The sequence below is a fragment of the Pundamilia nyererei genome, unplaced genomic scaffold (assembly GCF_000239375.1).
Source record: "Pundamilia nyererei isolate P.nyererei 1_Seehausen unplaced genomic scaffold, PunNye1.0 scaffold00050, whole genome shotgun sequence".
Classification (NCBI taxonomy): Eukaryota; Metazoa; Chordata; class Actinopteri; order Cichliformes; family Cichlidae; genus Pundamilia; species Pundamilia nyererei.
Genome location: NW_005187451.1, coordinates 2499518 through 2524054, shown reverse-complemented (window position 1 = coordinate 2524054; position 24537 = coordinate 2499518). Strand labels below are relative to the sequence as shown.

Sequence of the window (24537 nt, the reverse complement as noted above, 5' to 3'; positions counted from 1 at the left end):
CACACGCTAAATTTCATTTTCCTCACAGTTAAACTGGCACAGCTGTAACTGCAGCTCCGTTTCATTTACCCTCATTAGGACTTTTCATCAACGTCTTTTTAATGTTTTTTCTTTATGAATAAAGAAATACTTCAAAAACGTAGTTTATTTAAAAAATAAACAAATAAAATAGCTTTTGCTTGTTTGTGCTCTCATTAGCTGCCTTAATATAAAAGCAACTGGAACTTGACGCACGTAACAGCTTTTTGGTTGAACGATTAAAAATTAAAAAAAAATCTGGTTCCTGCTCCCGAACCAGGATTCAAGGAGCTTTATTGTCATTCGCATCACATGTGAACATGAGGTGGAACGAAATTATGTACACACGGTCCCAGAGCGAAAAGACAAAGTAATGAAGAAACAGAATTTTTTTTTAAAGTAATAAATAAATAAATAAATAGTTGTTTGTTTTTATATCTAATAACGAAATATAATAATAGTGCTGTTTTAACAGCACCCTCTTTCAGAATAAAAGGTAATTAAACAATACAATAAATAATACGATGATAATACTATGAGAGGACTTTAATTTGTCTAATAGTTTGTATCTACCTATATAGATCTATATATAAATAAAATGTATAATAACAAATTGTAATGGCAGTTTATTATTCTTTTTATGGAATTGTAGACACTGCAGTAGTAATACAAAACTATGAAATACAACATTTAATCACTAAGGTCATTCAAAGACGATCTGATCTGTCACAAGCACCTGAGTTATCCTGGATAAACACTTTAGATTTATGACGCCATGCAAATGAGACTTGCAGAGATATTAGCCAGTTAAATCATTTTCATTCATCATCCAATAAATAAAAAAAATATAATGGAAAATATGAAAAACAGACGGCAGAAACACCCTTCAACATCATACGAGTGTCCAGCAGGGGGCACTCTGCAACAAACCAACCTGGTAATTTTTTTTGTACCCATAAATAACTAGACATAAACATTAGGGAAATTTGTTTCACGAAGACAAACAATACAATTCATACAATGAAAATTCTTCGAGTTACCCTGTATGTCTGTATGTCTAAATATTGCTTCTTCATCCTTTTTGAAGCCTGAAAAACAGACATTTTCAGGGCAGATAAACATGTTTCAGCTTCATTAGAAACGCGTCACAGGAGCAACACTGTAACAAGTAAAGGCACAGAGTACTGGGAGGGGACAAAAACATCGATGTAGATGTTAGACGTTTTATTTGCAGAGGTGAAAACCACCAAACTGCATTCTGGGTAAACAGATCACCATGTGTGAGAGGTGGCTGGCTGTACTTCCTTGTGTCATGTGGCACTTTGCCTGGAACGTTTCTAGTATAGAAACAACAGATTTGGTAGGTGATGCCGCCCCTCTGATGACACGCACCTCTCTCTACCTCTCACACTGCATCACTGAGAGCTCGGTGCATCCCCCAGGTATCTGACATTTTCTGTGTGTTGTCATTTTCACTGTAGGACAGCTGAACCTCTTATGTGGGGACATAAGACCCCCGGGGGATGATAGAGGTGGCATAGTGGGTCAAACACTTAGTGGGTCCATGAAAGAAGATAGACACTTGTTTCACATCGAGTAGTGTGATTTCTTGCCCCTGCATTTATAGTACGCACCTTTCCATGTGTTATGTTAGAGGCTGTATAACACCAAGACAGAGACATGACAATCTGACCCACAGTTTATCCAGGGAGTACCAAGATGAAGGTTAACATGTCCTGTGCCATTCCCAGTGCTCCAGGCTCATACTTCAAACAAATACTGGCAAACCAGTTTGATTATATCTGAGCTTTTTGTGCTTCCTCACACACCAGAGACAAGCGAAAACCAGAGCTGGTAAAACGTCTGCGCAGGCCATCTGTCACAACATCTGACTTTTAGCTTAATATTTACTCATTATTAATTGTGTAGCATAAAAAAACGTACACAGTTACAATTTGGTTACAAAAGCAGAGAAGCTATGTGTCGTGTTAATGATGGTTTGAGACGAGCTGCCTCTCGCTACTAACCTGCCCAACACAACCAGTCCTGTTGTCCAGATAAGGCTCTCAGACACACAGGGAAAGTCTGCAGGTCTGAGTAGGAATATGCCGAGGGCCCAAGGGAGTAGTTTGACTGGCTTATGGTATTTGATTCAGATAAAATGCCTCGAGAGAGAATTAAAGAAGCTGGCAGTGGTTTTCTGGCAGAGCTTCAGTGTCTGAGGTCTGCAGGGAGGGCAACAATAAAACAGGTTTGTCCTCCGCTGTCTGTCAAGGTGTTTGTCTTCGTGTGTCTGAACAGCTAAAAGAGGAATATTAGTGGAAATTATGCCAAATTAAATTAGAATGTATTAAAAGAAATCTTAAAACCTCTTCAGATGTTAGTTTAGCGTTGCAGTAATAAGACAAATGGATGAAAGCATTTCCAACGCCGATACTTAACGAGCTCCGTCCTGTCACAATAAAATCCACTTGAAACAGGAAGAGAGTTTCTGCGGTGAGAGCGGCAGCTGTCTGGCGATGTCGGCGACAACAGTACCAACGTTTTAAATATCGTTCAAGTTCAACATAAACTGTCGTTGACAAACAGCAATCTGAAAACTAAACTTTTAATTAGCTCGCATTTTTGCAACAGTAACAATTTAACTAAATTAATAAAAATGAACTCTAATGTGTATTTATCAGATCAGTTATCATTTTTATTCAGTGGTTAATAAAGTGTCCCTAGTTTTTGTTCAAATCTTTAATCCTTTTTCCAAAGTTGAGAATTCATCTAGATGTTAGCATGTTTTACAGAAAGCCTCCATTTAATGTAACAATCGCTTTTTATTGGTTACAAATTGATACATTTTCTTCTCTGAAAAAATGTAAAAACTTGTTTTGAATTTCTTAACCAGTATAAAGTTATCAAGCTTTAAAATGATTACTAATCGGTATTATACATGCATGAGTATACACGTCACAGATCCATTACAGACACACAAATATAAACAGGTGCTCAAGGCTAAGGTGAGATTTTAAGATACAAAAGGTGGAAAAAAACCTGCAGAAATGCTGATCGTTACTTTCATCCAGTGAAACCAATGCAGGGAAACTCAAAGCACTCAAACGAGATGGAAGAGAAAGCTCTCAGCAAAGAATCAACTGATGGACAAAAGTGTACCTGTGGCACTCGCCGGGTCCAAAGGTGGAATCGAATTGTGAACTTAAAAGCATCGGATGAAGAGTGCTGGTGAGTCCACATTTTAGACATTTCCAATGTTCCCATCCAGCGCACTCTGCAACGAGTGGGTAGCTAAGTGTTCTGTTTATTGCTCTGGAGCACTTGGACAAGAATCAGGTCCTCTGTGAGAACTGAACCACTGACCATTTTGTCACCATGACAATTACATAAATACTCTGATTAAATGTCACGTCCTCAAACGCGCGTTCACCGGAGAGGCACTCGTATGTCGTCACTGCTGCAGATGCTTTCTAATATATCAGCGTTGTCCTCGATATGACTGAAGAAACTCAGGCCACCCTCACTGCTTCCACAGGAATTAAGAGGCAGCAGCTGCAACAAGCTTGCAGGCCTCAGTTAGCGTGTTAAAAGTTAAAGTTTGCGACAGTATAGTTAGAAAAAAGCCTGAACAACTGTGACTTGTTTGGAAGAGTTGCCAGCAAAGAGCGTCCACACTAGAAGAACACGGCAGCATGGCTCAGCTTTGCTAAGTTCTTAACAAACCACAAAACTTTGTTTGTCCATAATGCACAGCACCGCTTTTGGTGAAAATCAAACAGCATAAACACCTCACGCCAGCTGTTGGTGGAGATCTGATGATTTGAAGATGTTTGAAGGTGTGTCAAAGTCCAGTCCGCAGCACTTCACGTGAAGGTTGGGCGATTGGATGAATATATCGACTATCGATGATAGGCTGAGCCCACCGGCGATCGTGTTTACAGGGGGCGATTTATTCATTTGCCCACGAGTAAGTTTGCTAATAATGACGGAGCTAATAGAAGCAGTCAACAGAAAATAATATTAGCGCTGTTTTAACAGCACCCTCTTTCATCTGCGAGCAAGTGCCCCCTCCTCAGAGTGCGCCCAAGTGCTTGTTGTAAATCAGAACGTGCATGATTACATTGCTCCGCCCATCAAAAAGTCTGCGCATGCACAAATACATCGCCCATCGTCGATTACTCGACTGATGATTGTCGGCGATTTTTTACATATCGCCCAACCCTACTTCACGTTATTGCTGCTAAAGGTAGTTCTACAAGCACCTGAATCACGGGGGGATCTTTTATTTCCTTTGGTTCACAGTTAATCTGTGTTAGAGTTAAAGGACATGTTCTCAAGCGTGGCGGTTACCAAGCCCGCACCTCTCTGCACATCACAGGAGTTCACCGTAGTCTTTACTGTGGTTTGGAAGAGTACGGGACGGCATATTTTTACCTTATTATTCTATTATTAAAATTTTCTCTTTAGAAAATCTGTATCAAGAAAACCATTTTAGGAAGCTATGAGAGCACCGGAGGAGTGACACAATCAAGCAGTCATTGCAGCTGAAACGATTCAGGTAGACGGACTGCCATGAAGCATTGTATGGATGTCCTCGGTTATTAGCTTCCCTTCAGATAACTTTTAAAAAAATAATTTAGTCAAATATTTGAGATTAACTATTGATGGACTGAATCTTGATTGGCCCCCCAAATGACAACAAATCCAATAATGATGTGGGTTTAACCTCCCACTGGATGAATTACAGTTTGAGGACTGCTATAGCTGGCTATGACTAGCTGTCATCTATCAGCTGGATCTCATGTTTTCAAAGAGAAATGGAGGCAATACAAGATGTATGAGCGAGTGTTGGTGTGTGGGTGTCTAAGTGTGCCCCTCCTTGTGCCATCAAAGGCTTTTGGTGACTGCCGCGAGGCTCCGCTATTAGCGCACAGAGACAGGAACTGGTTTCCCCTCCAATTATGACTTCCCCACCTCAAAAGAGGGTCAGGTGGTCCTTTCTCAATCGGGACGGAAGAAGCAGAGTGGCAGGATGGAAAGGGAACGAGGACGTGAGGCAAGTGCTACCATTTGTGGAAATAAAAGGGAATTCCTGATATAGCATTGGCCGTGAACATCAAGTGGGCCTGGACTGGGAAGCTGCTCACGGCTTGACTGTCAGTTTGGATGCGGCAGTTTGCCTCTATGCGGTAACTATATTTGGTTCATTACTTGTAATATAAATGTAATCTGAGCACTTCTCATTGGACCCAACCGAATCGGTTATTCCTCTCAGTCGGCTGCTTTGGCAAGACTTTTTCCAGAAAGCTCTCCGTCTCCTCCTGCTTCTCCGTCCACTAGGTGATGACACAGGGTTTATGGCTGGTGAGACTCACTCGCAGTCTAAAAGCATAATAACTCTGAAAGGCTGATTTAAGACAGACAACTTTATCATATGAAATCTGTTCACACCAACAGAGCACGTGAAGGAGTTTTATCCAGTAAAAGAACGACTAGTCTGTGGCAGAGATCAGTCGGGAGAATAAAGAGGTCAGACAGATGACTCTTTACCTCATCTGTTTGTCATTTACTGCGTTTGCTGTGTAGCCTAAAGATATAACTTTGGGCTGGATATGCTGTATCCATATGTACACACAGGTGTATCAGTACTGACTGCCTGCGTCAAAAGGATCAGCACATGTGTAACTAAGAGGGATCCAACCTCAGAGCTTAAGCTGATATACCATCATTACAGAAGTGATGAGAGTCACTCGTGTTGCACTAGGTCGCAATTTTCATTCCATTCTTTCTCTGCAAGGAGTCAGAAGACGAGATGTAGATTTATTGTCCCTCCTCTGGTCCTGGATTTATGTCATTTATAAATGTGCACGGCTTCCTTTCTATTACACATTGAGAACATTTCAAAAACGACTTGTACATCAAAGCGTCGCCCATGTTTGCTGAGGCAGGTGTGAGCTAATCACATGATTCGGCCAAAGTAAAAACCCATGTTTCCACTTTCTGCAACATTTTGAGCAGAGAAAATATGACGACTACTCTCAGCAGGGTGTGAATGCAGCTACCGATACACAGAAACACACACACTGTCCAAAAGCAATGTCTACTATTTTCACCTTTATTAGGTTGGCAGCAACAGCAAAAACCTTTTGACAAAATTTCAAATTAAAAAAATAGATACTGTGCAATTTAACACACTCGCCTCCTACTCAAACATCAGCCTAGGTGAGTTAACGAAAACGGGTCCACAACACCTGCCAGAACTTATTTTGGCTGTACAGCAACAACAGATACACGCACTACATACTCATATGCAGTATATTGTATAAAGATTCAAACATAAATTAAATAAATATATAATATTTCCTTTAAACACTTTTGACTAAAAGCTTCTATCAAAGCACTTAAAAGGAAGGTGACATAACACTTCTGATTTTTTAATACCACTTCAGTTTGGTCAGTGTGACACAGACACACAAATTATTAAACACTCGGCACTTTGACTGAAGCCTCGTGCCAGGACCACGTTTCACATGACCTGCTACATTAAGCCTACAAAGGCATGAGCACGTGTGCATCTTCATACCAGCAACTGTGATCTCCACTTTAAATGTTCTTAAACTTTTTGACAACTGCTCTATTTTATGTCATTACAGAGTTTTGCTTTCGTGTTATTGTTTGTCACCACATTGAAGATTTTACAGGTCATAATAATTTCATCTACTACCCGACTAATACGCTCCCAAAGTGAATACAAAAACACAAGCTATCAAAATAAAATATATATATATATATATATATCGAATATTTTAAGTCTAGTATTTGACACAGTCCCTACTGTTATACCTCATATATGCCAGATCGTATGGCTGTTGGAGTGAGTTCACTTGGACATTTCTAGAAATGTAGATATCAAAGAGCAGAACATGGAAGTTAGAAATCACATCAACGCTGATAAAGTTATGAAACGACCCATTTTCGACCCTCTTGAGCTTAAAGAAAAAGCTAAGCGCAGTGACGACGTATCCTCGGATGTGTAAAGTTTCACATGGTACGTGAAATGTTTTTAAAAAGTGCAGCATGACCACGTGATGGCAATTATTCTCAAGATAAAATACACTTTTCCTACAAAATACACCTTTAGGCACATAAAACAATCTATAATGCGTTAACGTTGCATTAAAGTTGCAACTATTTGAAATCCAACACCATCGAGTATTTTGTATTTGGAGTATTTTGAAGAATGCTGGCGGTTCCTCTGAGGACCTGCACACATGTCCACAGCTTTTCACTTTTGCCTCATTTTTTTGGAGCATCTGCCTCCAAGTTCACTTATTTGAATAACCCCAAACAAAAACTAACACTGCCAGCAGTTACAGTAAACTAGATGAATAAACCATTATTAGTTGCTCCGGAACAAACTCAGACTGACCACAGGCCGGTGACGACACTACAGCCTGAGGATTAATCAAAAGAGTCTAAGATCTCATTACAGTGATTTTAGCTTCAATTTATAGCGTGGCCAGAAAGACTAAACTGGAATGCTCACATACTCCATGTCAAACATGTCAGCGAGAATAAGACCGTTTTACTGGCCCTACAGTAAAACACCACAAAGCAGCCTTAAAATGATGGGATGACCTGGCTGCTGGACACCGGCTGGTGTCCTGCAGGGTTTAGATCTCACCCTGGGTCAACACACCTGAATCACATGATGAGTTCATTACCAGGCCTCTGGAGAACCTCAAGACATGTTGATGAGGTCATTTAGCCGTTTAAATCAGCTGTGTTGGATCAAGGACATCTAAAGCCTGCAGGACACCTTGAGGCCTGGAGCTGGACACCGCTGGCCTACACAAAGTGTCCCGCAGCAGTAGATCGGACAGTTACAGTATCTGGGAGCTGGGTTTGCTGTGTCTCCTGGTTTCCCGCGTGGCCGTTATGCACTACAGGGCCTAAACCACAAACTGCTGACACCACTACAGGAGCCAAATGGTAATTTGGCTAAAGACTGCTGCTGTATTAATGTGAAATTCATTTTCTCGTTTGTATAAAATGCATTTTATACAGAGTGGAATGCCTACCCTACTGTGCTGTGGTAAAGTGGGAGTCAGTCTGTTATGTAGTTATATAGATTTTCACGTCTATTTCAGAACTGGGAGAAATAAAAGACGAGGCAAAAATAAAGCGCACCGCCAGATGACCAGTTCAACGAACAAAGACGAGGTAAACAACCAATAGCCTTAAACGTTTACCCTGTCATTTGTTAACAAACAGATCAGGTCACATTAATCCCAGCCCCTGTCATCTCAATACTATCCTTCACGTGAGCCACTCAAAGCACAAGAAACTTGTGACATCTGAGGCCCCGCACCAGAGTGAATGTTAGTGGGTTCAAAGCCACATTCAACAGTAAAACATCTGCATCCTCACAGCAGCTCATGTAGAAGAAAAGATCTGGACAGTGACACTTATACTGCATCTTCATCTGTGTTCACAATCCAGCTGTCATTTGTATAAAGAAAAGATATTTATTGGCTGGTTCAAAATCATGAAGTCATGCATCAAACTGACTGAACACTCATAATGGGAACGTCAGGAACGCTGAATCAATGGGGGGGATTTCTGATGCTTGTGGAATACAAAGCACAGAGGGAGACCTTGCACTATTTCACTGACTTCAGTTAAGCGTCATAGCATGAATCTATGCTTAGCCTGACATATGCTTTGTTCCAGTTTGGAAATAAGGTGCTTTGCAGTGGGAGGAGCACGAATCAGCTGATGATATTCAGGTCAAATTAAAGTTGTTTAACAATCTCGTACAGGCCCAATCACAGCAGCACCTGAACTGATGGACATTTGATGACCAGCAATAAATAACTGTGTTAAGCAATTTTGTTCATTTAAAGGCTTTAGTGCTAAAGCTGCACAGCCCCTTGGTATATGAGATATGATCTGCATACTGTCAGAACAGAATTACATTAAGTTTACTTTCTAAGATTAGCAGCACTTATTCATGTCGTAAAATCTTTAGCTTAAATCTCAGCTGTAACCGATCACCCAATCAAGGGGGGGCAGAACACCTGACATAACTGACTCCACCTGCTCACTTCTTAAAAACAGTCAAAGCCATTTTCCGTCGTATTTGTCACAGCAGCACACCGGCTGCTGTCACTGTCGTACGTGTAACATTGATATGGAAACGTCCACTTAGAACCTTTAAACAGGTCTGTGAGCACAACTGTAGATTACACTGTATCTACTGATGACACACACAAAGAGCATGAAGACATCCATTAGACGGTTGCTCTGAATCACAACCACTAGCAAAGGTTAACAGACATGAAACGGTCACATTTGATTTGTGAGGAGATATCTATGAATGTTTTGGCATTTACAGTTTTGTCTCTCCGGTAGATCCGATCTCATCGATGATGTGCACAGAGATGTAAAGGCTAAGAGAGCCTTCGCTGTAATGTAGAGTAAAAGCCACCGCAGAGCGCCCGTTTCGCTTGAAATCTCAGTTTAGATGCTGCAGTCATCTCCTTGAAAGGGTTTTAATGCAATTACCAGTGCCCAGGATAATGTCACAGTTATCAGCTAAAAAGGTTGATACAGTTACCCACTGAGCCCTGCCAATTTAACTACGAGTTAACTAGCTGCTAAGCATGCTGGGATTCTTATTTCCTCATCCTGTGGGAGACGTGGCTTCAGATGGAGCACGAGTTTGCCCTCTTTCTTGGTTTAGGCTCGCCAAAGTCCCGGTCATCTGCAGCACAGTGGCTGAAGGAGCAAATGGTCTGCGAGAGCCTGCGCATGCCCAGCCGGAACACACTATTAGACAGGCTGTAGATGACACAGTTGCAAAAGCTGTTGCTAATGGCCAGCCAAGTTGTTATGAAGGAGAGGGCAGGGCTGTCCAGCACGTGGGAGCTTTCTAGAAGAAAGTAGATTATGTAGGGCAGCCAAAGCATATAGAAAACACTGGTAATGCGAAAGAGTACCATCGCGTAGCGCCGATCCGGCCCGTGCCCCCCGTGATGCCCGCCACCATTCCCTTCACCGGCCTCCATCTCCTGGCTGGGGAAACGTGCACGTCGTTCGCTGATCTCCCTGTTGTGTTGCTGACAAATGCGGAAGATGTGGTAATAGGTAAAGCAGACCACAAGGGCAGCAGGCGCATAGAGCAAGCACACCACGAAGCCTGTGAAGAGGGCGGAGGTGGGCCAAGAGTGTGCGCACCACTCGAAAATATCCCCGTGATAGCCCGGCTTACCCCAACCAAAGAAGGAGGGGGAGAAAATCAGGCTGGAATAGACCCAGATGAGAGTGATGCAGCCTCGCAGACGGCACGGAGTCACCAGCTGGTTGTAGGACAGCGGCTTTGTTATAGCCAGGTACCGGTCCACGCTGATACAGGCCAAGCAGGCCATTGAAACACTCTTCAGAACAGAGATGACATAGCTGAAAACTTGGCATGTGACTGGCTCCTGGACACTGGTTGGGTAGTGGAGTAACGACAGGGTGGGCACCAAGCAGCTGAGCCCCACCAGCAGATCGGCGTAGGCCATGGTCTGGATGAAGTAGCTGGTGGTGTAGTGGTGCAGCAGAGGGGCACAGTGGAACACAAAGATCACCGTCAAGTTCCCAGCAATAATTAGTACAGTTAGCAGCACGATGACGGCGGTCTCCAGAATGCAAGCATCCAGGCCTCCATTCAGCCCCCAGCCCAAGGGACAGGAGTGGTTCGAGGCCCTGCCAGGAACGAAGTCTCCATGGCTGACGTTGGCAGTGATGGAAGGGTCTGTTGTCAGTTCAGACTGGTTCATTGTTCTGGGTGCCGTCCAGGTGGGTCAGGACTGCGGCGTGTCACCCATAAAGGCAGCTGGGCCGAAACTGGAGATTCTCCTGTCGCCCTCCTGTTTTTCGCCAGGCGTCTGCAGCCAATCTCAGTTCACAGAGCTGAACATGCTCCCTAGCGTGCCCACGCTTTCGTTCGCCTTACTCTCATATCGCTGCTCGGTCTCGATCAAATGAACGCAGACTGGAGGAAAATCAATGCAGCCGCCAGCAGCGTAGGACAACCCGTTCGGCTCTCCTTTCCAATGATGCATGGTCAGTGAAAGTAGTGGGTGGGCAGCGGTCAGTAGCACGAAGAAAGTGCATTCCTTCAGTAAACCTAAAGCTTCGGCCAGCACGTATCCCAGCGGTGAGCTCACTTGCCGCTCTGCCTTGCAGTCGGTGGCCTCATCGTCTGATTTAAATGAGAGTTGCCACCAGGAGGCTGAGGGCAGGAGATGTCCTCGCAAGGGCAGAGAGCAAAGATGATGCGAGGGAGGAAATCACACAAGGTTAAAGCACGAAGTCCAAAGCTCCACTCGATTCACTAAAGAGCCCCAACAATAATGGAGCATTTCTATTTCACTCCTTAAGACCAGCTGAGATTTTCTGGGTGCCGCTGTGGCTCCAAAACACATTTTAGGTGATCGCTATGTTTAATTAAAGCATCAGCGATGTATAATTAAATTCATTTCTTTATTACAATCCAAAGTTTCACTGTGTGCCAGAGTGTTTACTATGTAACCGCAGGCTTCCCTTATTTTGGTGGTCCTCCGGCCAGTGTCTGGAGCCCGTGTATGCCCAGCTATTGTCTGAATCAAAACACAGACACGGGCTAGAACAACACGGGGATCTCCGCAGGAGATAATGTCACAGCTCTCTCAGCACACACAGTGGTGAGGGGAAATGTGTTTACAAGGCATCCCTAGGCAGCATGAGGTAAAGCATCCCAACGTCCAGATGACTTCTGCCAACAATGTGAAGTTTAAATCCAAATGTGCAAACTTGCCTCTCAGTGTTCTGGACTGCAAGTTGTGAAAAAGACAAACCAACGTAAGAGTCGAGCGGCTGATGAGTGTTTGATGTCAGACTCCCATGCAGGCAGACGCGAGGACTTTCCAGGAGAAATGAGAGGCCACCTGAATAACTCAGCGCTCCAATCACTTTGACTCCACAGCAATCCTGTCGCAGACACTTGCAGAGAGGGGTTTGGGAATGAATCGACAGTCGGCTTATTTACCCGACACTTCCATTTTCATTGTGGTATTCTTGAAAATCTGGCAGCACCTAGAAGGGCTCGGGACCTTGTCCTCAAGTGCTTAATGCAGCCGCAGATTTTCCAAGTTGCCTTAGTCCTTTCAAGTGTTGTGGAGGGGGTCCTATCCAACTCTTCTGTCAGTACAGCTGTCGCCTGAACAAAACACTGACGGTACAACAAAAGGGAATCCGCTCTCGCAGCATAAAGAGAAGAAAAGTCCCAGTCGGAGTCCCGGTCTTTTTTTGAAAATGGTCTCTTTTATTTTAGATGAACAGGAAAAAACAACAACACGTTTTTAATTAATAATTCCTCAGATCCTGGCACACTGAAGGATATGAATGCAATGCATCTGTCCAAAGCAGCAAGTAAAAATGAAAGGCAAAAAAAGGGGGGGATGACTGCGCTGATGGAAATGAGTTAAATCTGCAGCGAGAGAAGCGAGGGGATGGAGAGTCCCTCAGCCCTGGTGCAGTGAGGAGAGATGCTGTGACTGGCTTACACTTCCCTCCCTCCCTCACCACACAATCTCTCTAGCTTGCACACTCCAGTCTCTCTCTCTCCACACACACACACACACACACACACACGCACACGCACACGCACACACTCCCTCCTCGCTGCTCACAGCCCCGCCTCCTCCCCTCCCAGCTGCACCTGAGGCTCCCTGCCACATTATCCTGCCTCAGACTGGCTTTCTCCCAGAGGTACATTTGGATACATTTCCTATTTACATATCACTTATCTCTCAAACTATTTCTATTAGGTGAAGCCCTTTTTCTGAATCACTTTTTCTCCCCTTTCCTGTTCAGTCACACAGCCCTTCATTGCACACATACCATAAACATACACTATTCACATTTTAACTGCAGTTGAGCAGCTTTATGTATTTAAAAACAAAAACTACTGAATCTAAAAATATTCAAATGCAAATTTCATAACATCGGTGAGTCATAATATGTACAGTGTTCAGTCTCAGCTTGCCACAAACAAAGTGTACATAATGTACATGAACACTCAGTTAACCTCCAGTATGATAAGAAACATCTTAATTATTGGAAAATGCATCTTCTGCATGATCCAAACAGACTCCAGGTTTCTTTTCTTTATTTACCAACAGCTTAGCACACTTATCTCTGCCCCTTAGTTACAGTTGCCAGGTATTTCAGCCAGTTGGGAGCATCCTGAAAGGGATCAAGTGACAGTAAATTGGCTAATCTAAAGAGTGGATGGAAAGAAACCGGCCAGCATGATGCATACACAACTGAAACTTTGTTAATATTACTGAGAAACCATTAAAGTCATTGAGTGGTGGTCATTTTGACAGGAAATCGTTACACTGCACACATCTAGAAAACAACTTTAATTACTCTGGAAAACAAACCGACACATTAACGTCTGAGTGGAGCGACCATGGCGTGGACTGAAATAAGCCAGCGAGCACGGTTACTGTGGGGCATATGAGCCAGCTCCATGTGATTTTTTGAAGACTGTTATATTAAAAAATAATAATAAAAATCTACAATAGGCCAAAGCCACACAGAGCGAAAGAACAAACATGCATCGCCTGAATAAAACGGGGGATGCAGCTTCAAGAAACACTGCTATCGGGATATAATGGTAAATGTGTATGATCTTATAATAATAGGAGCTCCTGCGATTTCATTTCTTCAGTAATGCAGCAGCTTATGACAGGACATAAAAGCTGAAGAAAGGCTTGCACAGACCTGATGACTTTAAACAGATTATAGCTCAGGGATCAAAACAGAACGTAAGAGTTTCTCACTGTAAATATTTCTGTTTATATTAGTAATTAGAATCGATAAACTACGACATCATGATTATTAAATCCATTTTAGTATTTGACTTTAATAGTAGCGTAATGTCTAAACCCTCATGTTTAAGGTGACATCAAGTCCTACGTACATTACTGAACCAATAATCTTTGAGAGCAACACGCACATCTATCAAAAAGTGCACAATTAACTTTGACTTGAGGTTGCAAAGACAGGCAGTGGGAAATAACATCATACTGAATCCACTATTTATTTGGTAACGCTATGTTGTTAGCCGTTACTCTGGAAAAGTGTTACAATTTGACTAAATATAGAAGTCGGTATGCTCGAGTCAAAATGAGACTCGATTCTACTGAAACAGGTCAAACTAAAAACACTAAAATAGATCAGGTGAAGTTCAGGTAGACAGTTGTGCTGTCACTGTGGAAGGAGCCAGTCAATGGAGATCTCTCATCACAGCGCTCTTTACCTTTGGAGGTGGACACTGATGAAAAACACGACCAGAAGGCCACCGTTAATAATTCATTCTGCTCCAAAACAAAGCCAGCGGGGCCACTTGGAAACAAAGGCGGAGGCTGATTCACCTTTCACTGCCTCCCAGCATCCCTCCCTCCTCCATGCCTGGGCTCCTGCTGATTTCAGTCTAAACAGCAATGTACCAGCATAAGCAGGGAGTTTATATCTACATTAAAAGGTGTTTGGCCTGGTGGTTTATCCAGAGCGCGGTAAAGAAAGTGGCAGGCTGTTCGCCGTTATTTATTTATTTATTTAGGACAGTGCATGTTAATGAACATAAATGTAAAAAAAATTACATGAATGTAAACATACCAGATTATAGCCAAGGGCTAATTTCCATCTGTTGTCCTTAAGCATAAAAATAGACATAATAATTCATAAAAATTCATCATTCATTCATAATAAAAACTCCATCACCAAACTTACACATACACACCATTCTGTTCCCAAATAAAACATTAAAACTATACAACTTATACATGATCACACACTTGATTTGTCCATAACCAGTTTTTAACCTTTGCCTTAAACAAATTGAATGTCGAGCATTCTCTAATGGGTTGAGGAAGACTGTTCCACAGATGGCCTCCCTGGACAGAAAGGACGTTCTGCCCAAATGCTGTCCGTCTGTGGGGTATAAACAAGTCTCCTCGGATTGTAGCTCGAGTGGTCCTGTCTGAGCTTTCTTTATGCCTAATGAACTGCTTTAGTGGTGGTGGAGCAAGGGAGTGTAAGACTTTATATATTAAACACACTCTTTTAAGTTTCACTAAGTTATTGAAGTTCAGTAATTTATGTTTTTTTAACACATGACAGTGGTGGTGGGAAGTCGGTTTTTTGTCAAGTAGTTTTAAACTTCTTTTATAAATGTTTTCAATAGTTTTAAGTGTTGTTGGACAAGCAAGTGACCAGGACGTCAAACAATAGTCCATATGAGAGATGATCATTGAGTAAAAATAAGTTTTTGCAACATTCATATTTAAAGTATTACGTATATGATTAAAATTTCGATTATTAAATTTAAGTACCTGGGACACTTTATTTATGTGACTCTTGAAGGATAATGTTGGGTCTAGAATGACCCCAAGATATTTAAATTCTGGAGCTAATTCAAGCTCTACTCCATCCAGGAATATGTTTGACTGCTTCAAGTTTAAGGGGCGTTTTGAAAAATACATACCGACAGTTTTTGAGGTGTTCAACATTAGGCATGAGTCCTCCAGCCAGCTATGTATTAATGCTAAAGCAGCTGTAAGATCTTTGCCACCTGCTGGACACTATTTGCTTGCGTATATATAACTGCATCATCTGCATACATTTGAGTAAATATATTTGGACAGACTTCAGGTAAGTTATTGATAAAAAGAGAGAACAGTAAGGGCCCAAGAACAGATCCTTGAGGAACCCCTGTATCACAGTCTAAATATGGAGATTTAACCCCATCCAACACCACACACTGTTTCCTGTGTGAGAGATATGAGGCAAACCACTGAAGAGCCTGACTGGAGATATTAAACCAAGTCAATGTGGATAACAATATCTGATGGTTTACAGAGTCGAAAGCCTTCCTTACATTGGACACACCAACTAATCACTTCATCTCCTACAACAAAAATAAAGTAGCAACAACTACTTCGTTCTCCCTCTTACAAACAGAACCCTGCAAACGGTATTTTTAAACAGGACGCCCCTTGTTGAGAGTCTCGAAGTTCAAGGATATGAAATAAGATTTTGTTGATTATACTAAGTGATTCCATCCCAGAGCAGCTTTAAGTTTTTCTCACTTAATCTGCAGATAAACAACATTACTGCTGTATCCTGACAAATCACATTTAAGATGAATCTAACACCCAGATGAAAATGCTGTTCATTGCAGGTCGTTCAGATTTATTGAGGTGATACGAGCTGCTGCGACTGCAGTGGAGGCAAAGACACGGAGCACTGGACAAAGAAGTGACCAGAGATGAGGTTGGCTAAATCTCCTTAATGCGGGCGTCATATCAGTGTCAGCGCAGACGGCCGATGCAATTATCACTGCACACCAGCAAAACTCCAGAATCATTTTATTCACTTTGGCATGGCAACTTAATTTCACTCAATACTAAAAATTCTGCATCTAATCAGACGTGTCCAAGCGGCACCACATTAACATGACTGATTACACCATTTCAGCTGCACGCACACACACGGCAGAGGGTCCTCAGTAAACATCAAATCTGTCGTCGAGTCAGTTTTTAGCCAACCTTCAGTAACTACAGAAATGATACCGATGTTTCTGACGCTGTGGATCAGAGGCAGCACATCCTCCACGGTTTTCCTACTGTGGAAACTGTCGGTGAATGGAGACTGGAAACTGCATTATGGACAGGCACACAGACCCGAGGAGGGAGAGTGCTGTGAATAGACCTATATTGTAGGAAGCGGTGTTGCTTGGCTGTACTGCAGACGTGCAGTGCAGCTGTTCCCCGCAGATACTATAAAGGAGGACGGGACAGCGAGGCGAGCGTGTACGAATGTGTGCGAGAGGCTTTGATTGGCTGACACCACCACAGGGATTTGTCTTTCAGGCAGTGATGGGAAACCTCAAACCTCAAGGGTGAAAACTTATCGTCAGTATGAAAATGTCAACATATATAAAAGATGAGAGAAAAGCTTGTATGTGTGCACAAACTGGAAAACTAAAGATCACATGGCAACAAAATGAATGTTAGTGAAATAAGAGGTGGATTTCTCTTCACACCGTGCAGCGGTCGCCACAGTGACTATGTGAAATCCATAAACAACTACTGCAGGTTTCAAAGGCAGAACACCAACTCATTAGGCGAAGGAAGACTGAGACAAAGGCTAAAGGAGACAGAATTGTCATGGCGATAACTTCAAGCAAAGAAAAGTCTGTTGACCCTCACAGTTACCATGGCAGCCTCTCTTATGTACATTGTGCTCCGTGTATCTTTATGAGCGTTATTAGGCGTGGGTGTAGTATTATTCCAGCCTGGCTGATGCTACCTTTGATTACACACAGACTTTATATGTCATCACTAAGCTGGCTGCTCACTGAAATGGAAAGCACCTTAGAAGTCCTGGGAGGAAACCAGGTGAGATCCGGGAAATGAAAGACACACAGAAAAAGCTCGTCTTCACAGACGAGGTTATACACGCTGCAAGTCCTCAGCTGTCCACCCTCTTTGGTTTTTTTAAGGAAAATGGGTGCAAGGTGCAAGACTTTGTTGAAATGTTGGGCTCGACATTAGAGGTGACCGTCATTAGATGCTATAGAAATAAAACTGAAGTGAAATAGTTATAATTGAATTACAAGTCAGTAACAAAGTTAGAGTGGAACAAACTGCTTTTGCAAAGCTAGCTTGATTGAGTTCGGTGCCTTTCTATGAATGAATAATTCACAGGTCAGTGTTTAGCAGCTTTGTCCTGCGCTGGTCACGCTGAGGTCCTGCCTGCTGTGCACAGTTTCCCTCCATGCTTCCATTACAGCTTTCAAAGCTAAGACGCGAGTCCGGCGTCTGTTTTTGGGATGGCAGGACTGGAAATAGCTGGCTGAGCTTTTTTAAGCTGTGGGTTCAAGCGTGGCGGCACACCTTGGGCTTGTTCGGCTCTGGGGACATGAAAAGGTTGTTCAAATGTCACCAGCAACCCGCCGTTCCCGACCTCAAACACAGCGCTGCGCCAGCCCAGAAAGTTATTTGTGAATGTCTCAGATGCCCCGAGGCCACAGTGTGCATTTGCGACTGTGTGTGATGACTGTAAATGAGAGCAGCGCAACACTTAAGTGTATTGCAAGTATCGCGCTATTATACGAGCACGCCACGGGTCACATGCTGCTAAATGCTGAGTAGATTAGTGGTTTCGAAATAGATTTTTCCAGAGGTCCATAACACGGCTCCTGGTGATACACGGTGCTGAGCATTAAAGGTATAAACGAGCTCCACATCACCTTCATGTTGCTGGTCTTTGCCTCTTCCCTCCCCGCTACATCTTCCCTCAGTTCCATTCATTTGGTGCAGCTATTAATAGCCCGACCAACCGCCTATCAATACCATCACTACTCCAGCAAGACAGAAGATGTGGGCGTGCCCAAGCCAGCGCAATGAGCTGAACAACAGAAGCTTAGTCTTATGTAACAGGAGCATAGGAGAGACGGAGAGGGGCACAGGGAAATCTAAGAAGAGCAAGAAGACGGTTCCTACAGAAGACGAAAAAGAAAGACGAGGAATAACGATAACAGAAAAAGGAGGACCAGAGATATCCACACAGCAGTGAAAGTCGCTATCCTGGCATTTGCACGCGTTCCCTTTCTCCCTTCAGTCACTAAAACCTAATATTTGTGGGTTCACACTCTTTGCTGGCTCAATTTTCCACGCTTCATGTCGACACCCCTATTGCTTTCTCTCTGTTAGTGCTTATTGATTGAGGCAGGTGCTTTCACTGGCCTCTGTGCTGCAAAGAGAAAAAACTATTTTATTACCAATGAAACTGAAGATCTCCATCCTTCTGCCGCCGCGTTTAGGTACAGTTGGGCGCTCGACTTACTCGTTTATAAGAAGTTAAGAAAGATCAGATGAAACTATAACAGAAGTATATAAATAAAGCCACAGTTAAATGGCACATTATGAAACAGGACCTTCAGAGAGCCTGGAGAGCCGTTCCTCCAGTGTGACACTGCGGCTAAAAGTTTTGTGCAAGCCCGTGTGCTATACCTGAACGCAGCCAGAACAACAAGCAATAGTTAAATACTACAGGTCCAAAAATGCACTTTGAATTCCTGCTCCGTGGGAGGCCAAAGGGCAGCACGAGCCGTCAGTCCCGAGACGGCGCCGCGTGCCTTTAAATGTCACCGCTAAATTACAGCCTTCTCCGATTTGACGCACAGAGGAACAGCTGTAACAAAAGCGTTGGTGAGACGCAGATTTGTACGCAGTACAGAAACACATTTCCTCATTCACTCTCATCGCAGTGACGAGATCTCGTAACAAGTCACACCCGCCGTCTGGTTTTCACTTAAGCACGGCAAAAATGGCGGCTACAGCTAAAAGCGTGGAAGCACAACATCGACACAAAGAAAACACTCTCAATGTTTCATATTCACAGGAGGAATGTGCCGACATCAGATCTTAGGGTCAAATATAATGAAAAGCGTGGATTTGTTGCCGCCTCGCCGGCCCTCAGGTGAGGATGTGGTAGAAAAGTCTTACGTCAGTGTTTCTTTTAGAAATGCACTCTTATTAGCAGCTGTCCATCCCTGCTGTGTGCGCGCGTTTACCTTGGTGATGAGGATGCGGTAGTGCTCAAGCAGGTCATGGTTGTCGTGGCAACCAGCCAGCAGCTGCCAGACTTCAGCTCTGAGTGGCTCAGGAATGCCGCTGCGGACCAATGAGGACAAACCTTTCGGGCGAGTGGACAGGTTCCCATGCCTGATGCACACACACACACACACACACACACACACACACACTATTTTACAATGTCGATTCGGCCACTTGAACTTTGACTTTACGTGCAGCTCTTTGACAATCACTTCTTTGCTGTGACAAGACAGGAGCTTTAATTTCGCACCTTCTGAAGTGTAAATCTTAATGATAAAGATACAACAACAATAACTCAGCTTCACTCAGTTTACTGATGTATTGCTTTATTACAGCAGTGATCGAGTGTCATGAAACTATTTCACTAACAGCAGAAAGTGCGCCACTGCTGATGCACATCAGTGCCACGCTCCCAAAAAACAAAAAATCCTCCTTTAGAAAAATACACTGTCATCTCTTTTTAATGATGCTTGAAATATTCTCATGACACATTCATTGAAGGCATATGAATGCACTTCCCCAACAAAACTCACTTCATGATGTCGACGCAGCTGAAAGGAAAACGGCACCAAGCGTCTCTTATTCTTTCTAACGACTGCGTCTGAAGCTGAATTTATCAGCAGCAGTTACTGTAACAAACGCTTTTTGTTGCAACACATTAATTTAAAAAAAGTAACAAATAAAAACTTTGTTTTTTTAAACTGGCCGTTCTATTAGGCGCCGCGCTTTAGCTCGCTCCATCTGAGTGGGGACAAAGACGAGGGTAATTCATTAAAATGTCTCAGCTGCAGTTCGAGTAGGTAATCCATAAGAACTGGGATCATAAAACAGTCAAGGTGCTGTAGTGGAAATCACACCGTGTATGAGGCAAAGTGGAGCCGACTTTTCTGATTTTAAGGAGGTGCGAACGATTCTAAATGTTCTGCACTTTGGTTAATATCTGACCAAACAACTAAAAGCTACAGTCAGTCCAGCTGGAAACACTTGGCTGTACGAATCAAGCTTAACGTTTTAAAATCAATAAAAACTGGGATTTAACATGAGCCTAAACTGCCAATTTCCTTTAGTTTTACCCATTTTTCAATCATCGAGAGTTTTCTTTAACCTGCATCACAATCTTAGCACGAGTCAAGCTACAGATGAAGGTTCATTGCTGTGGAAGGAGCCCTCAGCTAAAGCAGACTGCCACCCAGCTATTGTCATGCTGGGTCAGTTGAATCGTGGATACTGTGATCGCTATGGTGCATTTCTTCCACTGCTTAGTGCCACTGCACGTATTTTGTCATTCGGTCTCAGTGTGTTCACATTTTGCCTCACCATCTATTGAGGATTCCTCCCCAGGACTCGAGGATTTTCTCAGGACAGTCTTTGGAAACGTCGCCGGTTCCACTGGAAATTTCACTGTCGCTATCTGCAAGACACAGAACAGGACGGCGGTGACGTAGAGGTTCACGATCCATCGCAATCCACGGGTCACGTTAACGTGTAACATACAGAAAGAAAGTAATGAGAGTTGCAATCAACTGAGAAGTCGAGGAGGATCGCAAACAGTCGTACCCAGAGTTAGGTTCATCTCACTTCACTACAGTCGCACCGATGAGCTAGTAAAGCAATATTAATGTGTGTTAGGAGCACGTATACCCTTGTATACCTGAGCATGCAGTTAGAGAGACAAACATCTTGACCTTTAACTCCAGGTAAAGCTGAGTGTGTCGTCCTTTAGTCACTCAACACTTAATAAACACAGAGGGAGCAGGACAGTTTGCATTCGAGCATTTTGCCACCTACCAGGAGAGCCGTGACCGTTTCTGTGACTGCTGTGCAAGAGCCAGGCAGATAAGATATTCTTTCCGATATCTGCACCCAACTAATAAATCCATATTAAGCTACTCTGATACGCAATGCACATTTTCAAACCTGTTAATATCGATCTCACAGTTTAAATGGAGGAAGGAGTGCCTGTGCAGCGCCTACACCTTCCATTATTGCCGTTCTTCTGCCTGATGGTTCGTGAGGCAGACAAGAGGCAATCAGCACGGCGAACCACTTGTGTTTAGATGCAGAAGCACTAATTGACTGTCTGGCCTGCTCTGCTGCTGGAGAGAGGAACTGATCCCCACACAGAAAGCACCCACGAGAGCAAATGCACAGATCCACACTGCATGTTGTGATACGGACGTGGCGTCAGTGACTATGCTGCACAGAAACAGGTGCTGACAGATGCAGGCACTAGAGGGCGCCTTACTTCATTATGGACCTTCATGATTATTCCTACAGTTTTATATTGTTTAAAGGGGAACTAGAAACAAAACGAGAGGACAAAGCTAAAAACCGCAAAAGAAAAATGCTGTTTCCTTACCTCGAAAATAATTTTTTTTAAAAAGGTAAAATTAACGTTGAACCAAACAAAACTTAACATCAACTTAATGATGATGAGTCCCACTGTGTGTCCAAAAATTAAGACCTGTCATAGTTTCCTTCATGATATCACAGAGATGAAAATAACAGGATGCTTTGGCAGGCCTGACGCCGGACAGGGTAAGTGTCAGGCTGACATTTTCTTCCAGAGCGTGCAGCCACTACACTGACTGCACCGCTGCTCCTATATGTCCTCAAAGCCTTTAGCAGAAGCTTTTCAGGTCTTTATAAATGCTTGATGAGTCCTTTCAAATGGCTCAGACGCAGCACAAAGCAGCTACCTCTGTCCTCAGATTTTCCAAGGCCAGGAAGCGCAAATGCATTCCAACTGCCGGCGCACTCGCTGATAAAAAATAAAAAGAAACTGAAGACGAAGGCCATTACCTTTACCTTTAAATCTGCAGAAGGGGCTGCACACTGACTGTGGGATTCATGTCATGTTGAAAGCACTAATGGATTGGTTTGTCTATGTTAAAGCAAGCAGAAATTTCCAGTTAACAGCATGAAGACGTTTTAAATTCCATCTTTTACTCTAATGAACTACAAATCTAACATGACAGCAGTGCAGTGAACAAATCAAGCCTCTGTGATAAACCAAAGGAACATGTATAAAAATGGGAAGTGATTGTATGATAAACACACACACTGATGCACAGACAAAGTATGATGTGAAAGAAAAGCACATCAGCTTTGGGGCCATTGTCCACATTGTAGGGAGGGCTGTGGGGGTGCCCACGTGAACGGAGCGTGTTGGCACACAGCAGTGGCATCTACACCCGACTGTATTCATTTCTGCACACAATGGGGCTGGCCTCCACCTCCACGGCCCCGAGCGCCTCCAATTTTCAGCTCTGGGGGAGAAGCGGGCGTTATATAAAAAAAGGCCCTTTCAAAGGCTCTCACAGCACCAGATGCCAGGGTGGCTTCAACAAGTCGGCAGACAGACACAGGAAATACAATTTTTGTCTTCTGTTCAAGGAGGGGAGAGAAAAAGTAGAGAAGCGTTTACATCAGCAGCAGAGAGGACGGAGACGATGAGATCAAGTCATGTTTTATGGCAGCTCTGAAGTGTTTAGAAGTTGATTTAATTTAGAAGCATAGATTTTCCTTCAGTGGGAGAGTAAAATCACATAAAACTGTATTACATTAAAACGTTTTTGGTTTGCCGTGCAGATGGAACCTACTGACATGTAAACTCGAGAGATTAGTGGGAGTGTAAGGAGTGAGACCAGATCCATGATCTGCATCTACAGTAGAGTGCTCTTTCCAAAGCAATGCAGAGCCATGAGTTACCGTTGCTGCCGAGCATCTGCTACATTACTAAAAGGAGCACGATGAAGATGCTGGCCGTTGAATAAATTGTGGCTGCAAAGAAGTAAGAGTACTTCAGAAACGACATCAGAATGTGTGGACGGGGGATATTTGCACATGCGAGCTCGTGTCATTTTCCAAATCAGCACCGACATGACGTGCGTGGTCTAAATTGGAGCCAGGCCTAATCTGCGACACTTGCACCAACAGCACTCAGGTGGAAATGCGAGTCCTGTTTATATTAGTGAACTGAAACTGGGTCATGTTTGAGGACCACTGGGTCTAACAGCCAGTGTTGGTGTCATTAATGCTTCTGCTGTTTCGCCTCCATTTCTCTGGCAGGGCGACTGCGCGTCTTTTGGCGATTTTGGCTGATGGTTTCCGCGTCTCACAAGCGTAGATCGCGGTAGGTATAACGAGCAGACGAATCTTCTTCCCCAGATCGATGTTTGGGGTCAACCAGATGAGCCGAAGCTGCTGGAAGACCGCACCTGCTTTCACGATCTGACACACGATGTCATGATCAGCATCTGCGCGCTTGCAAGGTTACGGCCGAGGTGGGTTAACTGGTTCACCTCCTCCAGCGGTTGCTGTCCTACCATAATGGGATCCTCCATAACGGCGTCACTGATCCTCATGACCCCGCTTGTTCCCGCTGACCTCCAAGCCCACTTTGGCTGCCTCTTGCCCCAAGCTTGATGTCCTGGTCTTCATGTTCTTCCAGATGTGAGCCAACAGAGCTGATCATCTGCACAGGCAGGGTCCTTCAGACGTGTTGGTGGATGCCAAGGTATCCCAAAGACATCTTGGTCCATTGCAGTCCAATGGCCAGAAGGAAGAGGAAGGGAGAAAGAATGCATCTTTGCCTCCCACTGGTCTCAATGTAACGAGTATATAAAATGTGTTGCATCACAAGAATCACGTGGCTTGCCGCGCACATCCCCACAGGACCCGTATCAACACTTTCAAACACACACAGCTCCGTTGGAAGACCGCGGCTCAGGGGGTTGGGAAGCTCATCTTGTAACCAGAAGGTTGCCGGTTCGATCCCCAGCTCTGTCCGTCT

General features: G+C 43.6%; 2 protein-coding genes across 4 annotated transcripts in view; both read right to left on the bottom strand.

Annotated features, from left to right (window-relative positions):
* Window positions 1-24537, bottom strand: part of rabgap1l (RAB GTPase activating protein 1-like) — a 94400-nt gene that overhangs the window by 54067 nt on the left and 15796 nt on the right. For all 3 annotated transcript variants that reach the window (XM_005733189.1, XM_005733190.1, XM_005733191.1), the window contains exons 12-13: window positions 21060-21153; window positions 19700-19850 (exon numbers count right to left, since the gene is read on the bottom strand). In XM_005733189.1, coding sequence (XP_005733246.1) covers window positions 19700-19850; window positions 21060-21153 — 245 coding nt within the window. The remainder of the gene's footprint in view (window positions 1-19699; window positions 19851-21059; window positions 21154-24537) is intronic.
* On the bottom strand, window positions 7796-12590 carry gpr52 (G protein-coupled receptor 52). Its single transcript, XM_005733194.2, has one exon. The coding sequence runs from the start codon at window positions 10845-10847 to the stop codon at window positions 9729-9731; it is 1119 nt and encodes a 372-aa protein (XP_005733251.1). The 5' UTR covers window positions 10848-12590; the 3' UTR covers window positions 7796-9728.

Coding starts and splice junctions, on each gene's coding strand:
- gpr52 (XM_005733194.2), bottom strand. CDS start 10,847: ATGAACCAGTCTGAACTGACAACAGACCCTTCCATCACTGCCAACGTC.